This window comes from Hyperolius riggenbachi, chromosome 5 (genome assembly GCF_040937935.1).
Source record: "Hyperolius riggenbachi isolate aHypRig1 chromosome 5, aHypRig1.pri, whole genome shotgun sequence".
Taxonomy (NCBI): domain Eukaryota; kingdom Metazoa; phylum Chordata; class Amphibia; order Anura; family Hyperoliidae; genus Hyperolius; species Hyperolius riggenbachi.
Genome location: NC_090650.1, coordinates 42,045,947 through 42,065,360, shown reverse-complemented (window position 1 = coordinate 42,065,360; position 19,414 = coordinate 42,045,947). Strand labels below are relative to the sequence as shown.

At 45.1% G+C, this 19,414-nt stretch overlaps 1 protein-coding gene across 1 annotated transcript in view; it reads left to right on the top strand.

Annotated features, from left to right (window-relative positions):
- The window catches only part of CUBN (cubilin), a 298,563-nt gene that overhangs the window by 32,876 nt on the left and 246,273 nt on the right, over positions 1–19,414 (top strand). The window contains exons 14-17 of the mRNA XM_068238249.1: positions 861–1,095; positions 4,371–4,552; positions 6,832–6,994; positions 17,914–18,104. Coding sequence (XP_068094350.1) covers positions 861–1,095; positions 4,371–4,552; positions 6,832–6,994; positions 17,914–18,104 — 771 coding nt within the window. The remainder of the gene's footprint in view (positions 1–860; positions 1,096–4,370; positions 4,553–6,831; positions 6,995–17,913; positions 18,105–19,414) is intronic.

Sequence of the window (19,414 nt, the reverse complement as noted above, 5' to 3'; positions counted from 1 at the left end):
GACATCTACTTACCCAGGTCTTCCTCCAGCCCCCAGCAGCTGCTATGTCCCTCGCCGCAGCTCTGCAATCAGCCGCTGGCTCCCGGTCCCCGACCATCTACTGAGCTTGCGTGAGCACCGCTCTCAATCACTCGCACGTGGTGTGGAGTGTACTGTGCAAGCGCAGTAGTTCTGTCCATGTGCAGTACACTCCACACCACATGCTAGTGATTGACAGTTGTGCTCGCGCAGGCTCAATAGTTCTGCACCGTCGGGAACTGGGAGCCAGTGGCTGAGAGCAGAGCTGTGGCGAGGGACCTAGCAGCTGCTGGGGGCTGGAGGAAGCTCCAGTGGGTAAGAAGATGTCATGTAGCTTCAGGAAGTGTTTCGGACACAGAAACCAGGATATTTAACATAAAACTTGGTATCTTGAAGAATATACTGCATTCCACTATATGTCGTTACCGTTCCTCATTAATTATGCATAACAAAATGTTTTTTTTGTTCCAAATTAAAGAAAGAAAATATCTGCTTTTCTCCTCCTTAAAGGTGGCCACACACACCATACAATTTTTTACATTTCTTTTCAATTCAAGAATTATAAACAATTTTTTTTGATTGATTGTAACATTTGAAAAATCTGACCAATGTACCACACGTGTTCAGTTTTTTTATATATAAAAAAAATGATTGAAAACTCTGAAAAACTTTGCATACGCAGTACGGAACTACCCATCTATGGGAGCACTCGGGCTTCCAAAGCTTTCCAGTTCCCTGGATGTTAGGTCAACTCAAAAAACTTCCTCTGCAATATGTTTTTTCAGTCAACAAGGTCCAGTATATTTCATGTCTATCATATTACATCTCTTTTTTTCTTCTAGATCCTGCGCATCACCTTCCCTTATTTCAAGCTGCAGATGAGTCAAAGATGCACTTTTGAATTTCTACAAATCCATGATGGAGACTCGATATCAGCCCACATGCTGAAAAGGTTCTGTGGTAGTACCGCCCCCGAGGAACTGTTCAGCTCCCACAATTCCTTGTTTCTTTGGTTTCAAACAGATGATGAAGTCAAAACTGGTGGATTTCAGATCAACTGGGAGTCTCGTCAACCAGGTAGCAAATCTTTGTTATTTTAGCTTACAGGTCACCCAGTTACGTTATGGAAAACTAACAGGATTTTCTGCAGTCAGGTAAAAGGAACACCACATCTCTATACTGCAAGTAAAGCATAATTCAGTTTTACCTCAGTAGCGGGAAACCTCTGGGTGGATCCTCCTAAAGTCCACTGTTCCAGCGCAAGGTCCCTCTATACCTACTCGACTTGTGCCAGTTAAATAGGTTTCTTCTAGTTACGAGCATGGGCGAGGGCATCTGGGCATGTGCAAGTACATTTTGTGCATGCCCATAAGCAGCTTCGTTCTACTGAGGACCTTATTCGAGCATGCCCAGTTCAGATGCAGTTGTCCTAATTGTTTTGAAATCACAACCTATCAGCGTTAGAAGTTTTACACGCTCTTGTTAGCCAGCTGACTGACTGGCTTCCCTATTTGAATGAACCAGATGATAAGCAGAGACATAGGAGGATATTTGAATTACAGCTTCAAGAACAATATTTTTATCTGTAAAGACACAAATGCTAGATATCTGATTAAACATTTCCACTAAACATTGTGTGTACAGCATGGGGTGTAATATGCGTACCTGAATTCTTAACCCTTACAGTGAAAAAAAAAAAGAACACAGCCTAGTTCTATGCATTAATACAAACTAATTTTTTATCTCATTATAGAATCACTTGTCAGCTCAGGTACCCTTTAAGACCATGATAGATGACTTCAGGACATAAGATAGGAACACACAGATGACTCCTTTTTTGTCTTTCCTTGACCTATAAAAAGGAATGACTTGCAGGAGCCAAGCTATTAACCTGAAGTTACGTATTATTGGCCAAAATGTACATGGAGGTGACTACAAGGGATGGCCAATGAGATGTTAATAATTCCAAAGTGAAGTAAATTTTATGCAAATGTATGCAGATTAGAAATGGACCAATTAAGTGCAGTAGATTCTGGGATGCATAAATTTACATAAAATTAGCATGGCATTTACTAAAATTATTAGCCCATTTCTAGTGATGACATATGGCAATGTTTGACATGATGTCCTTGTAGTAATACATGTGATATGGATTTCTGTGCTCTGCTAATAAGCTTTTCTCTTGGATTTTCTTGTAGGAGCAGGGCAGTTTCTAGGCTAAATTGCACCCAGGGCAAGGGTGTAAAAATTGTGCCCCCTTCCCCAAAGCCCCCCCCCCCCTTGTGGGCTTGCAAACACTTAAGGGGCCCATACACCTAACGATTTTCCCGCCGATATACAGCCGATCCGATCACAGTGATCGAATCGGCTGTGAAATCGCCACGCACACCGCTGACAGAACGATCGATTTCTGTCCGAAATCGATCGTTCCCGTCGATTCCCGTTGATCCATCCGTGCGGAAGATTTTTCTCAATCGCCGGCGGGTCGGGATTGCGTCGATAGCGGCGTTCGAATGCCCGACGACCGACGCAATACAGCGGGTACACATTACCTGCTCCGGCCGGCGTGAGTCCCCTGGTCTCTGCTGTCTTCTTCTCTGCTCCGGACCGTTCCTGCAGCTACACAGAACTTCCTGGCCCGGCAGGAAGTTTAAACAGTAGTGCTCCCTCTACTGTTTAAACTTGCCCTGGACAGAAAGTTCAGTAGCTGAAGGAACGGTCCGGAGCAGAGAAGAAGACAGCGGACCAGGGGACTCGCTCCGGCCAGAACAGGTAATATATGCAGGGGGGGGGGGGGGGCGGCAGCAGCGGCAGCTCCACAGATCGTGATCAGTTTCAGGCTGAAATCAATTCACAATCTGTTTGCAGTAAGGTGGCCATACGATCCCACTCTGATCAGATTCGATCAGAGAGGGATCTATCTGTTGGTTGAATCTGATGGCAAATCGACCATTGTATGGCCACCTTTACTCTTTAGGGACAGTCACACAGCCACAGGTCACAAGTAGATCTGCCTACTTACTAGTGACCAGCCGCTCATCCAGGAGGAAGCAGGGACCAGGAAAACACACAGGTGAAGAGAGCCCGGAAAGCCGACTCCTCCATGGGCGCCGCGCACTGACAGCCTGCAGTACCGCTACAGGACAGCAGGTGTCATCACGCGGTGGTGACGTGATGATGACTTGACATCTGACGCAGGCAGCCTGGGAGGAGTCAAGGAAGGTGATCACCCTGGTAATCTTCTTTCTTCTTCCATTTGGCTGCACCGCATGTCACCAGCTCCCTAGCGGTTATAACCTTCTGCCTGCGCCCCCCTTCTTCTACTTGCGGTCTGTGCCCAGGGTGGTTGCCCTGCCTGCACTGCCCATGAAACGGCCCTGCGTAGGTGATATGTTCACATGTTGTCAATAAAATGCCCTTTTAGACCACCAGCAAGCAAGAAAATAATACTTTTCAGAGTAAGGATGGTCGGAAAATTTTCATAGAATACCGCTTCCAATTTTCCGATTGTAAATGGGCTTACCGCAGCGGTGATTGGTTTCAGAGATCGAAAATTCTACGGAAATACCACATTACCGCAACTCAGAAATGTTAGCGAATCACAGAGCTCAAAAATATTGGACCAATCATGGGCTGCAGAATATTTCCATGGAAATCAGAATATCGTGGACATTTGGAAATTTTAGCCCAATCACAGGACTCGGAAATACTCGGTAGTATTGGACCAGTCCATGCGGAGGTTTACCGTGGAAATTGAAATACTACGGAAATTTTAAACCAATCACAAGACTCGGCTACTACCGAGTCACCGAGTCTTGTGATTGGTCGAAAATTTCCACTGTATTTCAATTTCTGTGGTAACTTGCCGCATTCTTTTACCTTGGAATACAGAAAAATTCTGTAGCCCATTGGTCCAATGCTTTCGACTTATTTCGACGAAGTATTTGTCCAATCGGAGAATTTGTCCAATCGGAGAATTCGGTAGTGTATCAAGGATGTGCGCATAATATTTAACATAGGATCTGCAAAACAACTTTTTTAAAAAAAAATTACATAACTTTATTTACAAAAATGACAAAAAAAAGCCACTTTCTGCGGTAATCGGTCTTGGAAATGTGAATTTCTGCGGAAATTCGCAAAATCGGTAAGCGGCATTTTGGGAAATGGGGATTTCTGACAATCCCTTTTGGAAAGTACTTTTTTGCCTACGTTTTGGTACTTGCAAAGTGCTGAAAACTTATTTTAAAGTGAAGCTGAAAAATTATCTCGTAGGAGAAAACTCAAGAGTAAAAGTTAATTGAGTAAGGTGGTCCCAAGACTGCTTGCTGAAATCACATTATATTTTTCTGCAGACTGTGGAGGTGAGATGTCAGAACCTTTTGGAGTTATAAACTCTCCTGGCTACCCTGGTAATTATCCGCCTAACCGAGACTGCTACTGGAGAATCTCTGCTGAGCCCGGACTTTTCATCACATTTGCCTTTGGCCTCCTGAGTCTGGAGAACCACACAACCTGTGACAATGACTATCTTGAGGTATGGACTGTCACGTGCTTCATTGTCTGTTATTTATTTTTGTTGATATTTGTGATAGTTGTGAGAGGGGAGTAATGGAGTTGAGATGAGCCATAGACTCCCCTGGTAGGGCAGCAACAAGCATCCTGGGACCAATACACCTTTGAGTTGATTGTGGTCGTATAAAGGGGCTACTTGGATGCAACAGGAACATACAAATAACCATGAAAGCCATGAAATATTCATGTCAAATTAGAAATTCCTCTTGAATTCTCTCACCTTACTTATTTTTAATTGAAGCTAAGAAGACATCATTTATGAGATAAATTGACAATCTGTCCTTCAACATTTACTGTAATTTTCATAAAAATTGGTCAGAAAAATCAGCCACTCCTGATCGACTTATAGCAATAAAAATGGGAAATTCGATCATATTTGTCACTTAGAAAACTTAAATAGAAAACGTACCATTTTTCGGTACAACTAACAGTTTTTATGGAATTGCTGTAAAATCAAATCTTTGTATTGAATCATGCGTGGACACTTTTAAAGGACACCAGAAGTGAGAGGGATACGGAGTCAATCAATCACGTGTGACATTAGTTTAACTGGATTCACAACTGCTAATGCCAGAAGGATCAGCAGGAGACTAAGAAACTGGTATTGTTTATTCTGGCGTATAAGACTACTTTTTAAGCCAGGAAAATCTAGTCAAAAGTCGGAGGTCGTCTTATACGCCGGGTGTCGTCTTATAGGGCGGGTGCTGAAACTTCCGAGCCGGACTAGAGAATCTGCGGTTCCGTATATGGTGGGGAGGAGCACAAAACATCCGCGGCCGCATCCCCGCCGTATGCAGCGACTGTATGAAAGCAGCAAGGGAGGTGCTGTACAAGTAGTCTTGGAGACAGGGATAGCTGACCTATCCAATCAGGCTTTGTATACAACAACCAGCCAATCGCCGGTAAGGTACATCGCTTGCTGTGATTGGCTGGTTGTTGTATACTGGGTACCACATACAGTACAGCTCCAGTATCTGTACCTGTTTATACAGTATAGCACCAGTATGTACAGTGCAGTATACAAATGTCCAACAGTCAAGAGGGGTAGTATTATACAGTGAGTGTATCACAAAATGTAAATTTTAACTGGAAAAGTTGGGGGTCGTCTTCCTGTTCAGTAAGCCAGCACATATTCAATAAGGAGACCTTGGGCAAGACTCCCTAACACTGCTGCTGCTTACTGAATTCACCCTAGCAGCTGCAGCTCTGGCACTTTGAGTCCACCAGGAGAAAAGCGCAATATAAATGTTATTTGTCTTGTGTGTTGATGTGATGGGACATTACGTGTTTTTACTAACTCTTAACTCTTATCAATCTTATCTCTTATCAGTCTTATCTCTTATCAGTCTTATCTCTTATCAATCTTATCTCTTATCTTGGCTTGGCTCTGAAGGAATGTGCGTCAGGCAGCCTTCAGCACTACTATATAACCGTGATGTATATAGTTTTAATAGATCTGAACTGATGCTGTTTAGTTTTTATGTAAATAAATTAGGTATAAGAGTTATGATTTAACATACTGTACATACTGATTTGGTGATTTCTAAAAACTCTTTGGTGCTTTAAAGTAGGATTGTCACCATAAAAATGAAATTCCAACAACAACTGATCTGAGTTTATTGATCTGAGTTTATGGAGCACTGGCCCTTTAGTAGTCAGTGCCAAACAGTTGCATGCTGGGGGGTTATTTTTACCTATAATATATTCCTCCTCTTCCCTTTATTTCCCTGCCTAGCTGCTTATCTGAAACACGATCCCCTGCTCACTTGTGTTTGCAAGCAAGGCTGAGGTGACTGAGAGATGAGCCAACATAAAGATTTTTTACTTACCCATAAGCACGTATGAGTCCCTCTCTGTCCTCTGTCCTCCCGCGGTCCTCCGTTTAGCAATGGGCCTCCAGTTACCAATCAGCCCCGGTAACTGGCTCAATGACGTCAGCCAGGGTCTTCTGCGCATGCCTAGGAGGTCCATGCATGCACAGAAGACGCAGACTCAAGCCAACTGAGACAGTTACTGGGGCTGATTGCGGATGAGCAGAGGACAAGGGGAGGACGGCAAGGTACTCACATGTGCTTATGGGGCTGGAGGAAGCTCCAGGTAAGTAAAAAATCTTTATGTTGGCTCATCTCTGAGTCTCTTTAACTGTCTGCCCTTGTATCACAAGCCTCTAATGACAAATAAGTCTGTTATTCTAATATATCTGATATTTTCTTGTTAATGTTTGGTGTTTTTTTCCAATAGATCAGAGATGGTCTGGAGATGGAAGATCCTGTCCTCGGAAAATACTGCAGCACGTTGTCTCCACCTCCTCTTCACACCTCCGGCCCATGCGCCTTGGTTCATTTCCATTCTGACGGAACCCTGACGGACAAGGGCTTCCATATGACTTACACTACACAGCCCTGTGAGTAAGAGCAGAGCAGCATAAAATGTGTAGGTTCTCAGAGCAGAGCAGCATATGATGTGTAGGTTCTCAGAGCAGAGCAGCATATGATGTGCAGGTTCTCAGAGCAGAGCAGCATATGATGTGTAGGTTCTCAGAGAAGAGCAGCATATGATGTGTAGGTTCTCAGAGCAGAGCAGCATATGATGTGCAGGTTCTCAGAGAAGAGCAGCAAATACATCATAGCAGCATATGATGTGTAGGTTCTCAGAGCAGAGCAGCATATGATGTGCAGGTTCTCATAGCAGAGCAGCATATGATGTGTAGGTTCTCAGAGAAGAGCAGCATATGATGTGTAGGTTCTCAGAGAAGAGCAGCATATGATGTGTAGGTTCTCAGAGCAGAGCAGCATATGATGTGTAGGTTCTCAGAGAAGAGCAGCATATGATGTGTAGGTTCTCAGAGCAGAGCAGCATATGATGTGTAGGTTCTCAGAGAAGAGCAGCATATGATGTGTAGGTTCTCAGAGCAGAGCAGCATATGATGTGTAGGTTCTCAGAGCAGAGCAGCATATGATGTGCAGGTTCTCATAGCAGAGCAGCATATGATGTGTAGGTTCTCAGAGCAGAGCAGCATATGATGTGTAGGTTCTCAGAGCAGAGCAGCATATGATGTGTAGGTTCTCAGAGAAGAGCAGCATATGATGTGCAGGTTCTCAGAGCAGAGCAGCATATGATGTGTAGGTTCTCAGAGAAGAGCAGCATATGATGTGTAGGTTCTCAGAGCAGAGCAGCATATGATGTGCAGGTTCTCAGAGAAGAGCAGCATATACATCATAGCAGCATATGATGTGTAGGTTCTCAGAGCAGAGCAGCATATGATGTGCAGGTTCTCATAGCAGAGCAGCATATGATGTGTAGGTTCTCAGAGAAGAGCAGCATATGATGTGTAGGTTCTCAGAGAAGAGCAGCATATGATGCGTAGGTTCTCAGAGAAGAGCAGCATATGATGTGTAGGTTCTCAGAGCAGAGCAGCATATGATGTGTAGGTTCTCAGAGAAGAGCAGCATATGATGTGTAGGTTCTCAGAGCAGAGCAGCATATGATGTGTAGGTTCTCAGAGAAGAGCAGCATATGATGTGTAGGTTCTCAGAGAAGAGCAGCATATGATGTGTAGGTTCTCAGAGCAGAGCAGCATATGATGTGTAGGTTCTCATAGCAGAGCAGCATATGATGTGTAGGTTCTCAGAGAAGAGCAGCATATGATGTGTAGGTTCTCAGAGAAGAGCAGCATATGATGTGTAGGTTCTCAGAGCAGAGCAGCATATGATGTGCAGGTTCTCAGAGAAGAGCAGCATATGATGTGTAGGTTCTCAGAGAAGAGCAGCATATGATGTGTAGGTTCTCAGAGAAGAGCAGCATATGATGTGTAGGTTCTCAGAGCAGAGCAGCATATGATGTGTAGGTTCTCATAGCAGAGCAGCATATGATGTGTAGGTTCTCAGAGAAGAGCAGCATATGATGCGTAGGTTCTCAGAGAAGAGCAGCATATGATGTGTAGGTTCTCATAGCAGAGCAGCATATGATGGGTAGGTTCTCAGAGCAGAGCAGCATATGATGTGCAGGTTCTCAGAGAAGAGCAGCATATACATCATAGCAGCATATGATGTGTAGGTTCTCAGAGCAGAGCAGCATATGATGTGCAGGTTCTCAGAGAAGAGCAGCATATGATGTGTAGGTTCTCAGAGCAGAGCAGCATATGATGTGCAGGTTCTCAGAGAAGAGCAGCATATGATGTGTAGGTTCTCAGAGAAGAGCAGCATATGATGTGTAGGTTCTCAGAGAAGAGCAACATATGATGTGTAGGTTCTCAGAGCAGAGCAGCATATGATGTGTAGGTTCTCATAGCAGAGCAGCATATGATGTGTAGGTTCTCAGAGAAGAGCAGCATATGATGCGTAGGTTCTCAGAGAAGAGCAGCATATGATGTGTAGGTTCTCATAGCAGAGCAGCATATGATGGGTAGGTTCTCAGAGCAGAGCAGCATATGATGTGCAGGTTCTCAGAGAAGAGCAGCATATACATCATAGCAGCATATGATGTGTAGGTTCTCAGAGCAGAGCAGCATATGATGTGCAGGTTCTCATAGCAGAGCAGCATATGATGTGTAGGTTCTCAGAGAAGAGCAGCATATGATGTGTAGGTTCTCAGAGAAGAGCAGCATATGATGTGTAGGTTCTCAGAGCAGAGCAGCATATGATGTGCAGGTTCTCAGAGAAGAGCAGCATATGATGTGTAGGTTCTCAGAGAAGAGCAGCATATGATGTGTAGGTTCTCAGAGAAGAGCAGCATATGATGTGTAGGTTCTCAGAGCAGAGCAGCATATGATGTGTAGGTTCTCATAGCAGAGCAGCATATGATGGGTAGGTTCTCAGAGCAGAGCAGCATATGATGTGTAGGTTCTCAGAGCAGAGCAGCATATGATGTGCAGGTTCTCAGAGAAGAGCAGCATATGATGTGTAGGTTCTCAGAGAAGAGCAGCATATGATGTGTAGGTTCTCAGAGAAGAGCAGCATATGATGTGTAGGTTCTCAGAGCAGAGCAGCATATGATGTGTAGGTTCTCATAGCAGAGCAGCATATGATGTGTAGGTTCTCAGAGAAGAGCAGCATATGATGCGTAGGTTCTCAGAGAAGAGCAGCATATGATGTGTAGGTTCTCATAGCAGAGCAGCATATGATGTGTAGGTTCTCAGAGCAGAGCAGCATATGATGTGCAGGTTCTCAGAGAAGAGCAGCATATGATGTGTAGGTTCTCAGAGAAGAGCAGCATATGATGTGTAGGTTCTCAGAGAAGAGCAGCATATGATGTGTAGGTTCTCAGAGCAGAGCAGCATATGATGTGTAGGTTCTCATAGCAGAGCAGCATATGATGTGTAGGTTCTCAGAGAAGAGCAGCATATGATGTGTAGGTTCTCAGAGAAGAGCAGCATATGATGTGTAGGTTCTCAGAGCAGAGCAGCATATGATGTGCAGGTTCTCATAGCAGAGCAGCATATGATGTGTAGGTTCTCAGAGAAGAGCAGCATATGATGTGTAGGTTCTCAGAGCAGAGCAGCATATGATGTGTAGGTTCTCAGAGCAGAGCAGCATATGATGTGTAGGTTCTCAGAGAAGAGCAGCATATGATGTGTAGGTTCTCAGAGAAGAGCAGCATATGATGTGTAGGTTCTCAGAGCAGAGCAGCATATGATGTGTAGGTTCTCATAGCAGAGCAGCATATGATGTGTAGGTTCTCAGAGAAGAGCAGCATATGATGTGTAGGTTCTCAGAGCAGAGCAGCATATGATGTGCAGGTTCTCATAGCAGAGCAGCATATGATGTGTAGGTTCTCAGAGAAGAGCAGCATATGATGTGTAGGTTCTCAGAGAAGAGCAGCATATGATGTGTAGGTTCTCAGAGCAGAGCAGCATATGATGTGTAGGTTCTCATAGCAGAGCAGCATATGATGTGTAGGTTCTCAGAGAAGAGCAGCATATGATGTGTAGGTTCTCAGAGAAGAGCAGCATATGATGTGTAGGTTCTCAGAGAAGAGCAGCATATGATGTGTAGGTTCTCAGAGCAGAGCAGCATATGATGTGTAGGTTCTCATAGCAGAGCAGCATATGATGTGTAGGTTCTCAGAGAAGAGCAGCATATGATGTGTAGGTTCTCAGAGAAGAGCAGCATATGATGTGTAGGTTCTCAGAGCAGAGCAGCATATGATGTGCAGGTTCTCATAGCAGAGCAGCATATGATGTGTAGGTTCTCAGAGAAGAGCAGCATATGATGTGTAGGTTCTCAGAGCAGAGCAGCATATGATGTGTAGGTTCTCAGAGCAGAGCAGCATATGATGTGTAGGTTCTCAGAGAAGAGCAGCATATGATGTGTAGGTTCTCAGAGAAGAGCAGCATATGATGTGTAGGTTCTCAGAGCAGAGCAGCATATGATGTGTAGGTTCTCATAGCAGAGCAGCATATGATGTGTAGGTTCTCAGAGAAGAGCAGCATATGATGTGTAGGTTCTCAGAGCAGAGCAGCATATGATGTGCAGGTTCTCAGAGAAGAGCAGCATATGATGTGTAGGTTCTCAGAGAAGAGCAGCATATGATGTGTAGGTTCTCAGAGAAGAGCAGCATATGATGTGTAGGTTCTCAGAGCAGAGCAGCATATGATGTGCAGGTTCTCATAGGAGAGCAGCATATGATGTGTAGGTTCTCAGAGAAGAGCAGCATATGATGTGTAGGTTCTCAGAGAAGAGCAGCATATGATGTGCAGATTCTCATAGCAGAGCAGCATATGATGTGTAGGTTCTCAGAGAAGAGCAGCATATGATGTGTAGGTTCTCAGAGAAGAGCAGCATATGATGTGTAGGTTCTCAGAGAAGAGCAGCATATGATGTGTAGGTTCTCAGAGCAGAGCAGCATATGATGTGCAGGTTCTCATAGCAGAGCAGCATATGATGTGTAGGTTCTCAGAGAAGAGCAGCATATGATGTGTAGGTTCTCAGAGAAGAGCAGCATATGATGTGTAGATTCTCAGAGAAGAGCAGCATATGATGTGTAGGTTCTGAGAGCAGAGCAGCATATGATGTGTAGGTTCTCAGAGCAGAGCAGCATATGATGTGCAGGTTCTCATAGCAGAGCAGCATATGATGTGTAGGTTCTCAGAGCAGAGCAGCACATGATGTGCAGGTTCTTAGAGCAGAGCAGCATATGATGTGCAGGTTCTCAGAGCAGAGCAGCATATGATGTGTAGGTTCTCAGAGAAGAGCAACATATGATGTGTAGGTTCTCAGAGAAGAGCAGCATATGATGTGTAGGTTCTCAGAGAAGAGCAGCATATGATGTGCAGGTTCTCAGAGCAGAGCAGCATATGATGTGTAGGTTCTCAGACCAGAGCAGCATATGATGTGTAGGTTCTCAGAGAAGAGCAGCATATGATGTGTAGGTTCTCAGAGCAGAGCAGCATATGATGTGTAGGTTCTCAGAGAAGAGCAGCATATGATGTGTAGGTTCTCAGAGAAGAGCAGCATATGATGTGTAGGTTCTCAGAGCAGAGCAGCATATGATGTGCAGGTTCTCATAGCAGAGCAGCATATGATGTGTAGGTTCTCAGAGCAGAGCAGCATATGATGTGCAGGTTCTCAGAGAAGAGCAGCATATGATGTGTAGGTTCTCAGAGAAAAGCAGCATATGATGTGTAGGTTCTAAGAGCAGAGCAGCATATGATGTGTAGGTTCTCAGAGCAGAGCAGCATGTGATGTGCAGGTTCTCAGAGCAGAGCAGCATATGATGTGTAGGTTCTCAGAGTAGAGCAGCATATGATGTGCAGGTTCTCAGAGCAGAGCAGCATATGATGTGTAGGTTCTCAGAGCAGAGCAGCACATGATGTGCAGGTTCTTAGAGCAGAGCAGCATATGATGTCCAGGTTCTCAGAGCAGAGCAGCATATGATGTGTATATTCTGAGAGCAGAGCAGCATATGATGTGTAGGTTCTCAGAGAAGAGAAGCATATGATGTGTAGGTTCTCAGAGAAGAGCAGCATATGATGTGTAGGTTCTCAGAGTAGAGCAGCATATGATGTGTAGGTTCTCAGAGCAGAGCAGCATATGATGTGTAGGTTCTCAGAGAAGAGCAGCATATGATGTGTAGGTTCTCAGAGAAGAGCAGCATATGATGTGTAGGTTCTCAGAGCAGAGCAGCATATGATGTGCAGGTTCTCAGAGCAGAGCAGAATATGATGTGTAGGTTCTCAGAGAAGAGCAGCATATGATGTGTAGGTTCTCAGAGAAGAGCAGCATATGATGTGTAGGTTCTCAGAGCAGAGCAGCATATGATGTGCAGGTTCTCATAGCAGAGCAGCATATGATGTGTAGGTTCTCAGAGCAGAGCAGCATATGATGTGCAGGTTCTCAGAGAAGAGCAGCATATGATGTGTAGGTTCTCAGAGAAGAGCAGCATATGATGTGTAGGTTCTCAGAGCAGAGCAGCATATGATGTGTAGGTTCTCAGAGCAGAGCAGCATATGATGTGTAGGTTCTCAGAGCAGAGCAGCATATGATGTGTAGGTTCTCAGAGCAGAGCAGCATATGATGTGTAGGTTCTCAGAGAAGAGCAGCATATGATGTGTAGGTTCTCAGAGAAGAGCAGCATATGATGTGTAGGTTCTCAGAGCAGAGCAGCATATGATGTGCAGGTTCTCATAGCAGAGCAGCATATGATGTGTAGGTTCTCAGAGCAGAGCAGCATATGATGTGCAGGTTCTCAGAGAAGAGCAGCATATGATGTGTAGGTTCTCAGAGAAGAGCAGCATATGATGTGTAGGTTCTCAGAGCAGAGCAGCATATGATGTGTAGGTTCTCAGAGCAGAGCAGCATATGATGTGTAGGTTCTCAGAGCAGAGCAGCATATGATGTGTAGGTTCTCAGAGCAGAGCAGCATATGATGTGTAGGTTCTCAGAGCAGAGCAGCATATGATGTGCAGGTTCTCAGAGAAGAGCAGCATATGATGTGCAGGTTCTCAGAGAAGAGCAGCATATACATCATAGCAGCATATGATGTGTAGGTTCTCAGAGCAGAGCAGCATATGATGTGCAGGTTCTCATAGCAGAGCAGCATATGATGTGTAGGTTCTCAGAGAAGAGCAGCATATGATGTGTAGGTTCTCAGAGAAGAGCAGCATATGATGCGTAGGTTCTCAGAGAAGAGCAGCATATGATGTGTAGGTTCTCAGAGCAGAGCAGCATATGATGTGTAGGTTCTCAGAGAAGAGCAGCATATGATGTGTAGGTTCTCAGAGAAGAGCAGCATATGATGTGTAGGTTCTCAGAGAAGAGCAGCATATGATGTGTAGGTTCTCAGAGCAGAGCAGCATATGATGTGTAGGTTCTCAGAGAAGAGCAGCATATGATGTGTAGGTTCTCAGAGCAGAGCAGCATATGATGTGCAGGTTCTCAGAGAAGAGCAGCATATGATGTGCAGGTTCTCAGAGAAGAGCAGCATATGATGTGCAGGTTCTCAGAGAAGAGCAGCATATACATCATAGCAGCATATGATGTGTAGGTTCTCAGAGCAGAGCAGCATATGATGTGCAGGTTCACATAGCAGAGCAGCATATGATGTGTAGGTTCTCAGAGAAGAGCAGCATATGATGTGTAGGTTCTCAGAGAAGAGCAGCATATGATGCGTAGGTTCTCAGAGAAGAGCAGCATATGATGTGTAGGTTCTCAGAGCAGAGCAGCATATGATGTGTAGGTTCTCAGAGAAGAGCAGCATATGATGTGTAGGTTCTCAGAGCAGAGCAGCATATGATGTGTAGGTTCTCAGAGAAGAGCAGCATATGATGTGTAGGTTCTCAGAGAAGAGCAGCATATGATGTGTAGGTTCTCAGAGCAGAGCAGCATATGATGTGTAGGTTCTCATAGCAGAGCAGCATATGATGTGTAGGTTCTCAGAGAAGAGCAGCATATGATGTGTAGGTTCTCAGAGCAGAGCAGCATATGATGTGCAGGTTCTCATAGCAGAGCAGCATATGATGTGTAGGTTCTCAGAGAAGAGCAGCATATGATGTGTAGGTTCTCAGAGAAGAGCAGCATATGATGTGTAGGTTCTCAGAGAAGAGCAGCATATGATGTGTAGGTTCTCAGAGCAGAGCAGCATATGATGTGTAGGTTCTCAGAGAAGAGCAGCATATGATGTGTAGGTTCTCAGAGCAGAGCAGCATATGATGTGCAGGTTCTCAGAGAAGAGCAGCATATGATGTGCAGGTTCTCAGAGAAGAGCAGCATATGATGTGCAGGTTCTCAGAGAAGAGCAGCATATACATCATAGCAGCATATGATGTGTAGGTTCTCAGAGCAGAGCAGCATATGATGTGCAGGTTCTCATAGCAGAGCAGCATATGATGTGTAGGTTCTCAGAGAAGAGCAGCATATGATGTGTAGGTTCTCAGAGAAGAGCAGCATATGATGCGTAGGTTCTCAGAGAAGAGCAGCATATGATGTGTAGGTTCTCAGAGCAGAGCAGCATATGATGTGTAGGTTCTCAGAGAAGAGCAGCATATGATGTGTAGGTTCTCAGAGCAGAGCAGCATATGATGTGTAGGTTCTCAGAGAAGAGCAGCATATGATGTGTAGGTTCTCAGAGAAGAGCAGCATATGATGTGTAGGTTCTCAGAGCAGAGCAGCATATGATGTGTAGGTTCTCATAGCAGAGCAGCATATGATGTGTAGGTTCTCAGAGAAGAGCAGCATATGATGTGTAGGTTCTCAGAGCAGAGCAGCATATGATGTACAGGTTCTCATAGCAGAGCAGCATATGATGTGTAGGTTCTCAGAGAAGAGTAGCATATGATGTGTAGGTTCTCAGAGAAGAGCAGCATGTGATGTGTAGGTTCTCAGAGAAGAGCAGCATATGATGTGTAGGTTCTCAGAGCAGAGCAGCATATGATGTGTAGGTTCTCAGAGAAGAGCAGCATATGATGTGTAGGTTCTCAGAGCAGAGCAGCATATGATGTGTAGGTTCTCAGAGAAGAGCAGAATATGATGTGTAGGTTCTCAGAGAAGAGCAGCATATGATGTGTAGGTTCTCAGAGCAGAGCAGCATATGATGTGTAGGTTCTCAGAGAAGAGCAGCATATGATGTGTAGGTTCTCAGAGAAGAGCAGCATATGATGTGTAGGTTCTCATAGCAGAGCAGCATATGATGTGTAGGTTCTCAGAGCAGAGCAGCATATGATGTGTAGGTTCTCAGAGAAGAGCAGCATATGATGTGTAGGTTCTCAGAGCAGAGCAGCATATGATGTGTAGGTTCTCAGAGAAGAGCAGCATATGATGTGTAGGTTCTCAGAGCAGAGCAGCATATGATGTGTAGGTTCTCAGAGAAGAGCAGCATATGATGTGTAGGTTCTCAGAGAAGAGCAGCATATGATGTGTAGGTTCTCAGAGAAGAGCAGCATATGATGTGTAGGTTCTCAGAGAAGAGCAGCATATGATGTGTAGGCTCTCAGAGCAGAGCAGCATGTGATGTGCAGGTTCTCATAGCAGAGCAGCATATGATGTGTAGGTTCTCAGAGCAGAGCAGCATATGATGTGTAGGTTCTCAGAGAAGAGCAGCATATGATGTGCAGGTTCTCAGAGCAGAGCAGCATATGATGTGTAGGTTCTCAGAGCAGAGCAGCATATGGTGTGTAGGTTTTTAGAGAAGAGCAGCATATGATGTGTAGGTTCTCAGAGCAGAGCAGCATATGATGTGTAGGTTCTCAGAGCAGAGCAGCATATGATCAGGGCCGGCCCGCTCATGAGGCGGGGTGAAACTTTTGCCTCAGGCGGCAAAATTCCAGGGGCGGCACCCGCCCGTCCGTGGGTGTGGGGAGCCGGCCGCCGAGCTGGAGGGGTAGCTGGCAGGACGGGGGTATTGGGCCTAGCGGCGGGGAGGGGGGTCGGACCCCCCCCCCCCTCCCTCGCCTGGGTCCCCCGTGCTCCGCTTCCCTCCAGCCTTAAATACAAGCAGCCGCTATGTGTAAGAGGCACGGGCGGGGAGGACTCACCTCTTCCTCGTTCCAAGCGTGCGTTCCACTGACGTCACTTCCTGCAACGCTGCAGGAAGTGACGTCAGTGGAGCGCACGCTGGGAAGAGGTGAGTGTCCTCCCCGCCCGTTCCTCTTACACATAGCGGCTGCTTGTATTTAAGGCTGGAGGGTAGCGCAGTTCGGGGGACCCAGGCGAGGGAGGGGGGGGGTACGACCCCCTCCCCGCCGCTAGGCCCAATACCCCCGTCCTGCCAGCTACCCCTCCAGCTCGGCGGCCCCCCATAGCGCGCCCCCCACCGGGGGGGGGGGGGGGGTGGCGGCGGAAAATTTTTTTTTTTGCCTCAGGCGGCAAATAGTCTAGGGCCGGCCCTGCATATGATGTGTAGGTTCTCAGAGCAGAGCAGCATATGATGTGTAGGTTCTCAGAGCAGAGCAGCATATGATGTGTAGGTTCTCAGAGAAGAGCAGCATATGATGTGTAGGTTCTCAGAGCAGAGCAGCATATGATGTGTAGGTTCTCAGAGCAGAGCAGCATATGATGTGTAGGTTCTCAGAGCAGAGCAGCATATGATGTGTAGCTTCTCAGAGCAGAGCAGCATATGATGTGTAGGTATTTAGAGCAGAGCAGCATATGATGTGTAGGTTCTCAGAGAAGAGCAGCATATGATGTGTAGGTTCTCAGAGCAGAGCAGCATATGATGTGTAGGTTCTTAGAGAAGAGCAGCATATGATGTGTGCAGGTTCGCACTGTGTTTGTGGGTCTCAACTCGCACATCATATGCTGCTCTGCTCAACAGTTTCCCCAGTTAGAAGAACTCAACTTCAGGAAAAAAACAACTTCAGTTTTGGATCGAATGGCAAACGGAATTAAATATAGCCATGATAGCCACAGTTGGAGGGGGGGGGGGGGGGGGGGGTAAGGGGTAAGGTCTGTTGTTGGCTCTAATGCTATCATCACTAGGTTTAGGCTAGAGAGTCCTTTAAGCAGGGCCAGTTCTAGTCTTTTTGCTGTCTGAGGCAAGCTTGTAAAGTTGCCCCCCCTCCCCCCAACACAATAGCACACTGGCTGGCTGAGAGTCTATAACAAACAAACTGCTCACCCAAAGACAGGCGGCTCTGTACTGCGCAAGCACGAGTGCGCTCTCATGTGCACACACACACACATGCGCAGTATGGAGACGCCCGTCTTCAGGAGCACTCAGGCTCCTGAAGACTTCCGAAGCTTCCCACGGTGGGGTACTCAAATGGGGAGCCATCGCTGCAACAAGCGGAACGTGAGAGTAGCAGGAAGGCTCTATAGGACCCAGAGGCTTCCCTCTCCTTAGGTTTCCGTACAGTTTATACTTTGATATTTTCATGCGTTTGTGTTGCAGCTGGCCCTGGTTGTGGAGGCACATTCACTGACATGGAGGGCTTCATTACATCTCCATCATGGCCTGGTGATTATACAGGAGACAAGCAATGCATCTATATTATCACACAAGCAATCGGCGACCAGCTGAACTTCAGATTCACCCATCTGGATTTGCAGAGCAGTTCTGGCTGTTCTGTGACCGTCATAGAGGTAATCTGTGTTTCTGAAATCCTGTCTACTCCTGAGAAGGATATAAAGATACATACCTTGTTAAAAAGAAGCTGTCAGCCATACTATCTCGTGCACTGTCTACGTTTTGATTTTAATGATTTTTCTACAGTAAAAAAAGAGAAAATCATTCTTAGCATTTCCCATTTTAAGTGTGGCTATTTTGAAGCTAATTCTGATATCATTTCCTCCCTTACTCTCCTCTGCCTGATTTGCCCGCCCTTTGCTATAGAAAGTGCATTGTCTCAGTATGAGAAATATTGGCCAATCAGAGAGGAACAGAGGTGTGGGAGGGGAAAACAGGAGGGGAAGAGGCTTCAGCCAATCAGGCTGCATTAGTTAAGTCTGATGGGAAGTAGAGAAGCAAAAAAGGACAACCCAGCATGCCCTACAACTTCCTTTTTGTGTACCAAATTTTGTGTGTACCAAATAAGTCAGGTAAACTGGGGAATTATCATTTATCAACAAGAAAAGTAATAGTGATTTTAATTTTTGGATTGCCCGGTTAGCATCCGTATTACTTGTTTACCAGATAGAAATAAAGAATTGATTTTTTTTATTTTATGCCGTACAGTTACACTTTAAACATGATGAATATGGTAATGCATTGTGGGCCTGTGCCTACAGCAGGATAAAAGGGGCAGCACCAAAGTAAAGTGTGATTTATTGTAGGTTGATTCACCTTTTCGCTGATTTGTTAATTGTCAGGTCTCCTCTGTACATTAATAGTAAATGCCACATCAAAAGAAAAAAAAATGAAATTGCAGGAAAATAAAAACGAAAAATGTGAATGAATGCAAATAGTGAGTGTTTCCCGAACAGGGCCATTGACTTCAATGACCAGTGCAGCTGTATGTGGCAAGAGGTGCACGGTTCCCGCAAGTGTGCTCCCTGCCTAATGTGTTTCAGCAGTTATCAGTCATGTGCGGAATCATTTATATGTGAAGAATGCAGCAGTGGCATTGTCTGTTATAAAGGAAAGAATTTAGATATATATGACAGCTTCATGTTTGGTGCGGCAGCTTTATTGTTTTGGGCCACAAAGTCATAACTACAGTAATGTTGCAGTAGCATAGCTCCCAACTGTCCCTCTTTTGGAGGGACAGTCCCTGTTTGGGAGCCCTGTCCCTCTGTCCCTCTTTCCTCCTTGTTTGTGTCTCTTTCAGGACCTTGTCCCTTTTTCTATGTAAATACATATATATATATATATATATATATATATATATATATATATATATATATATATATATATATATATATTTAACTACTAAAAAAAGAGTTTGACTCTGATA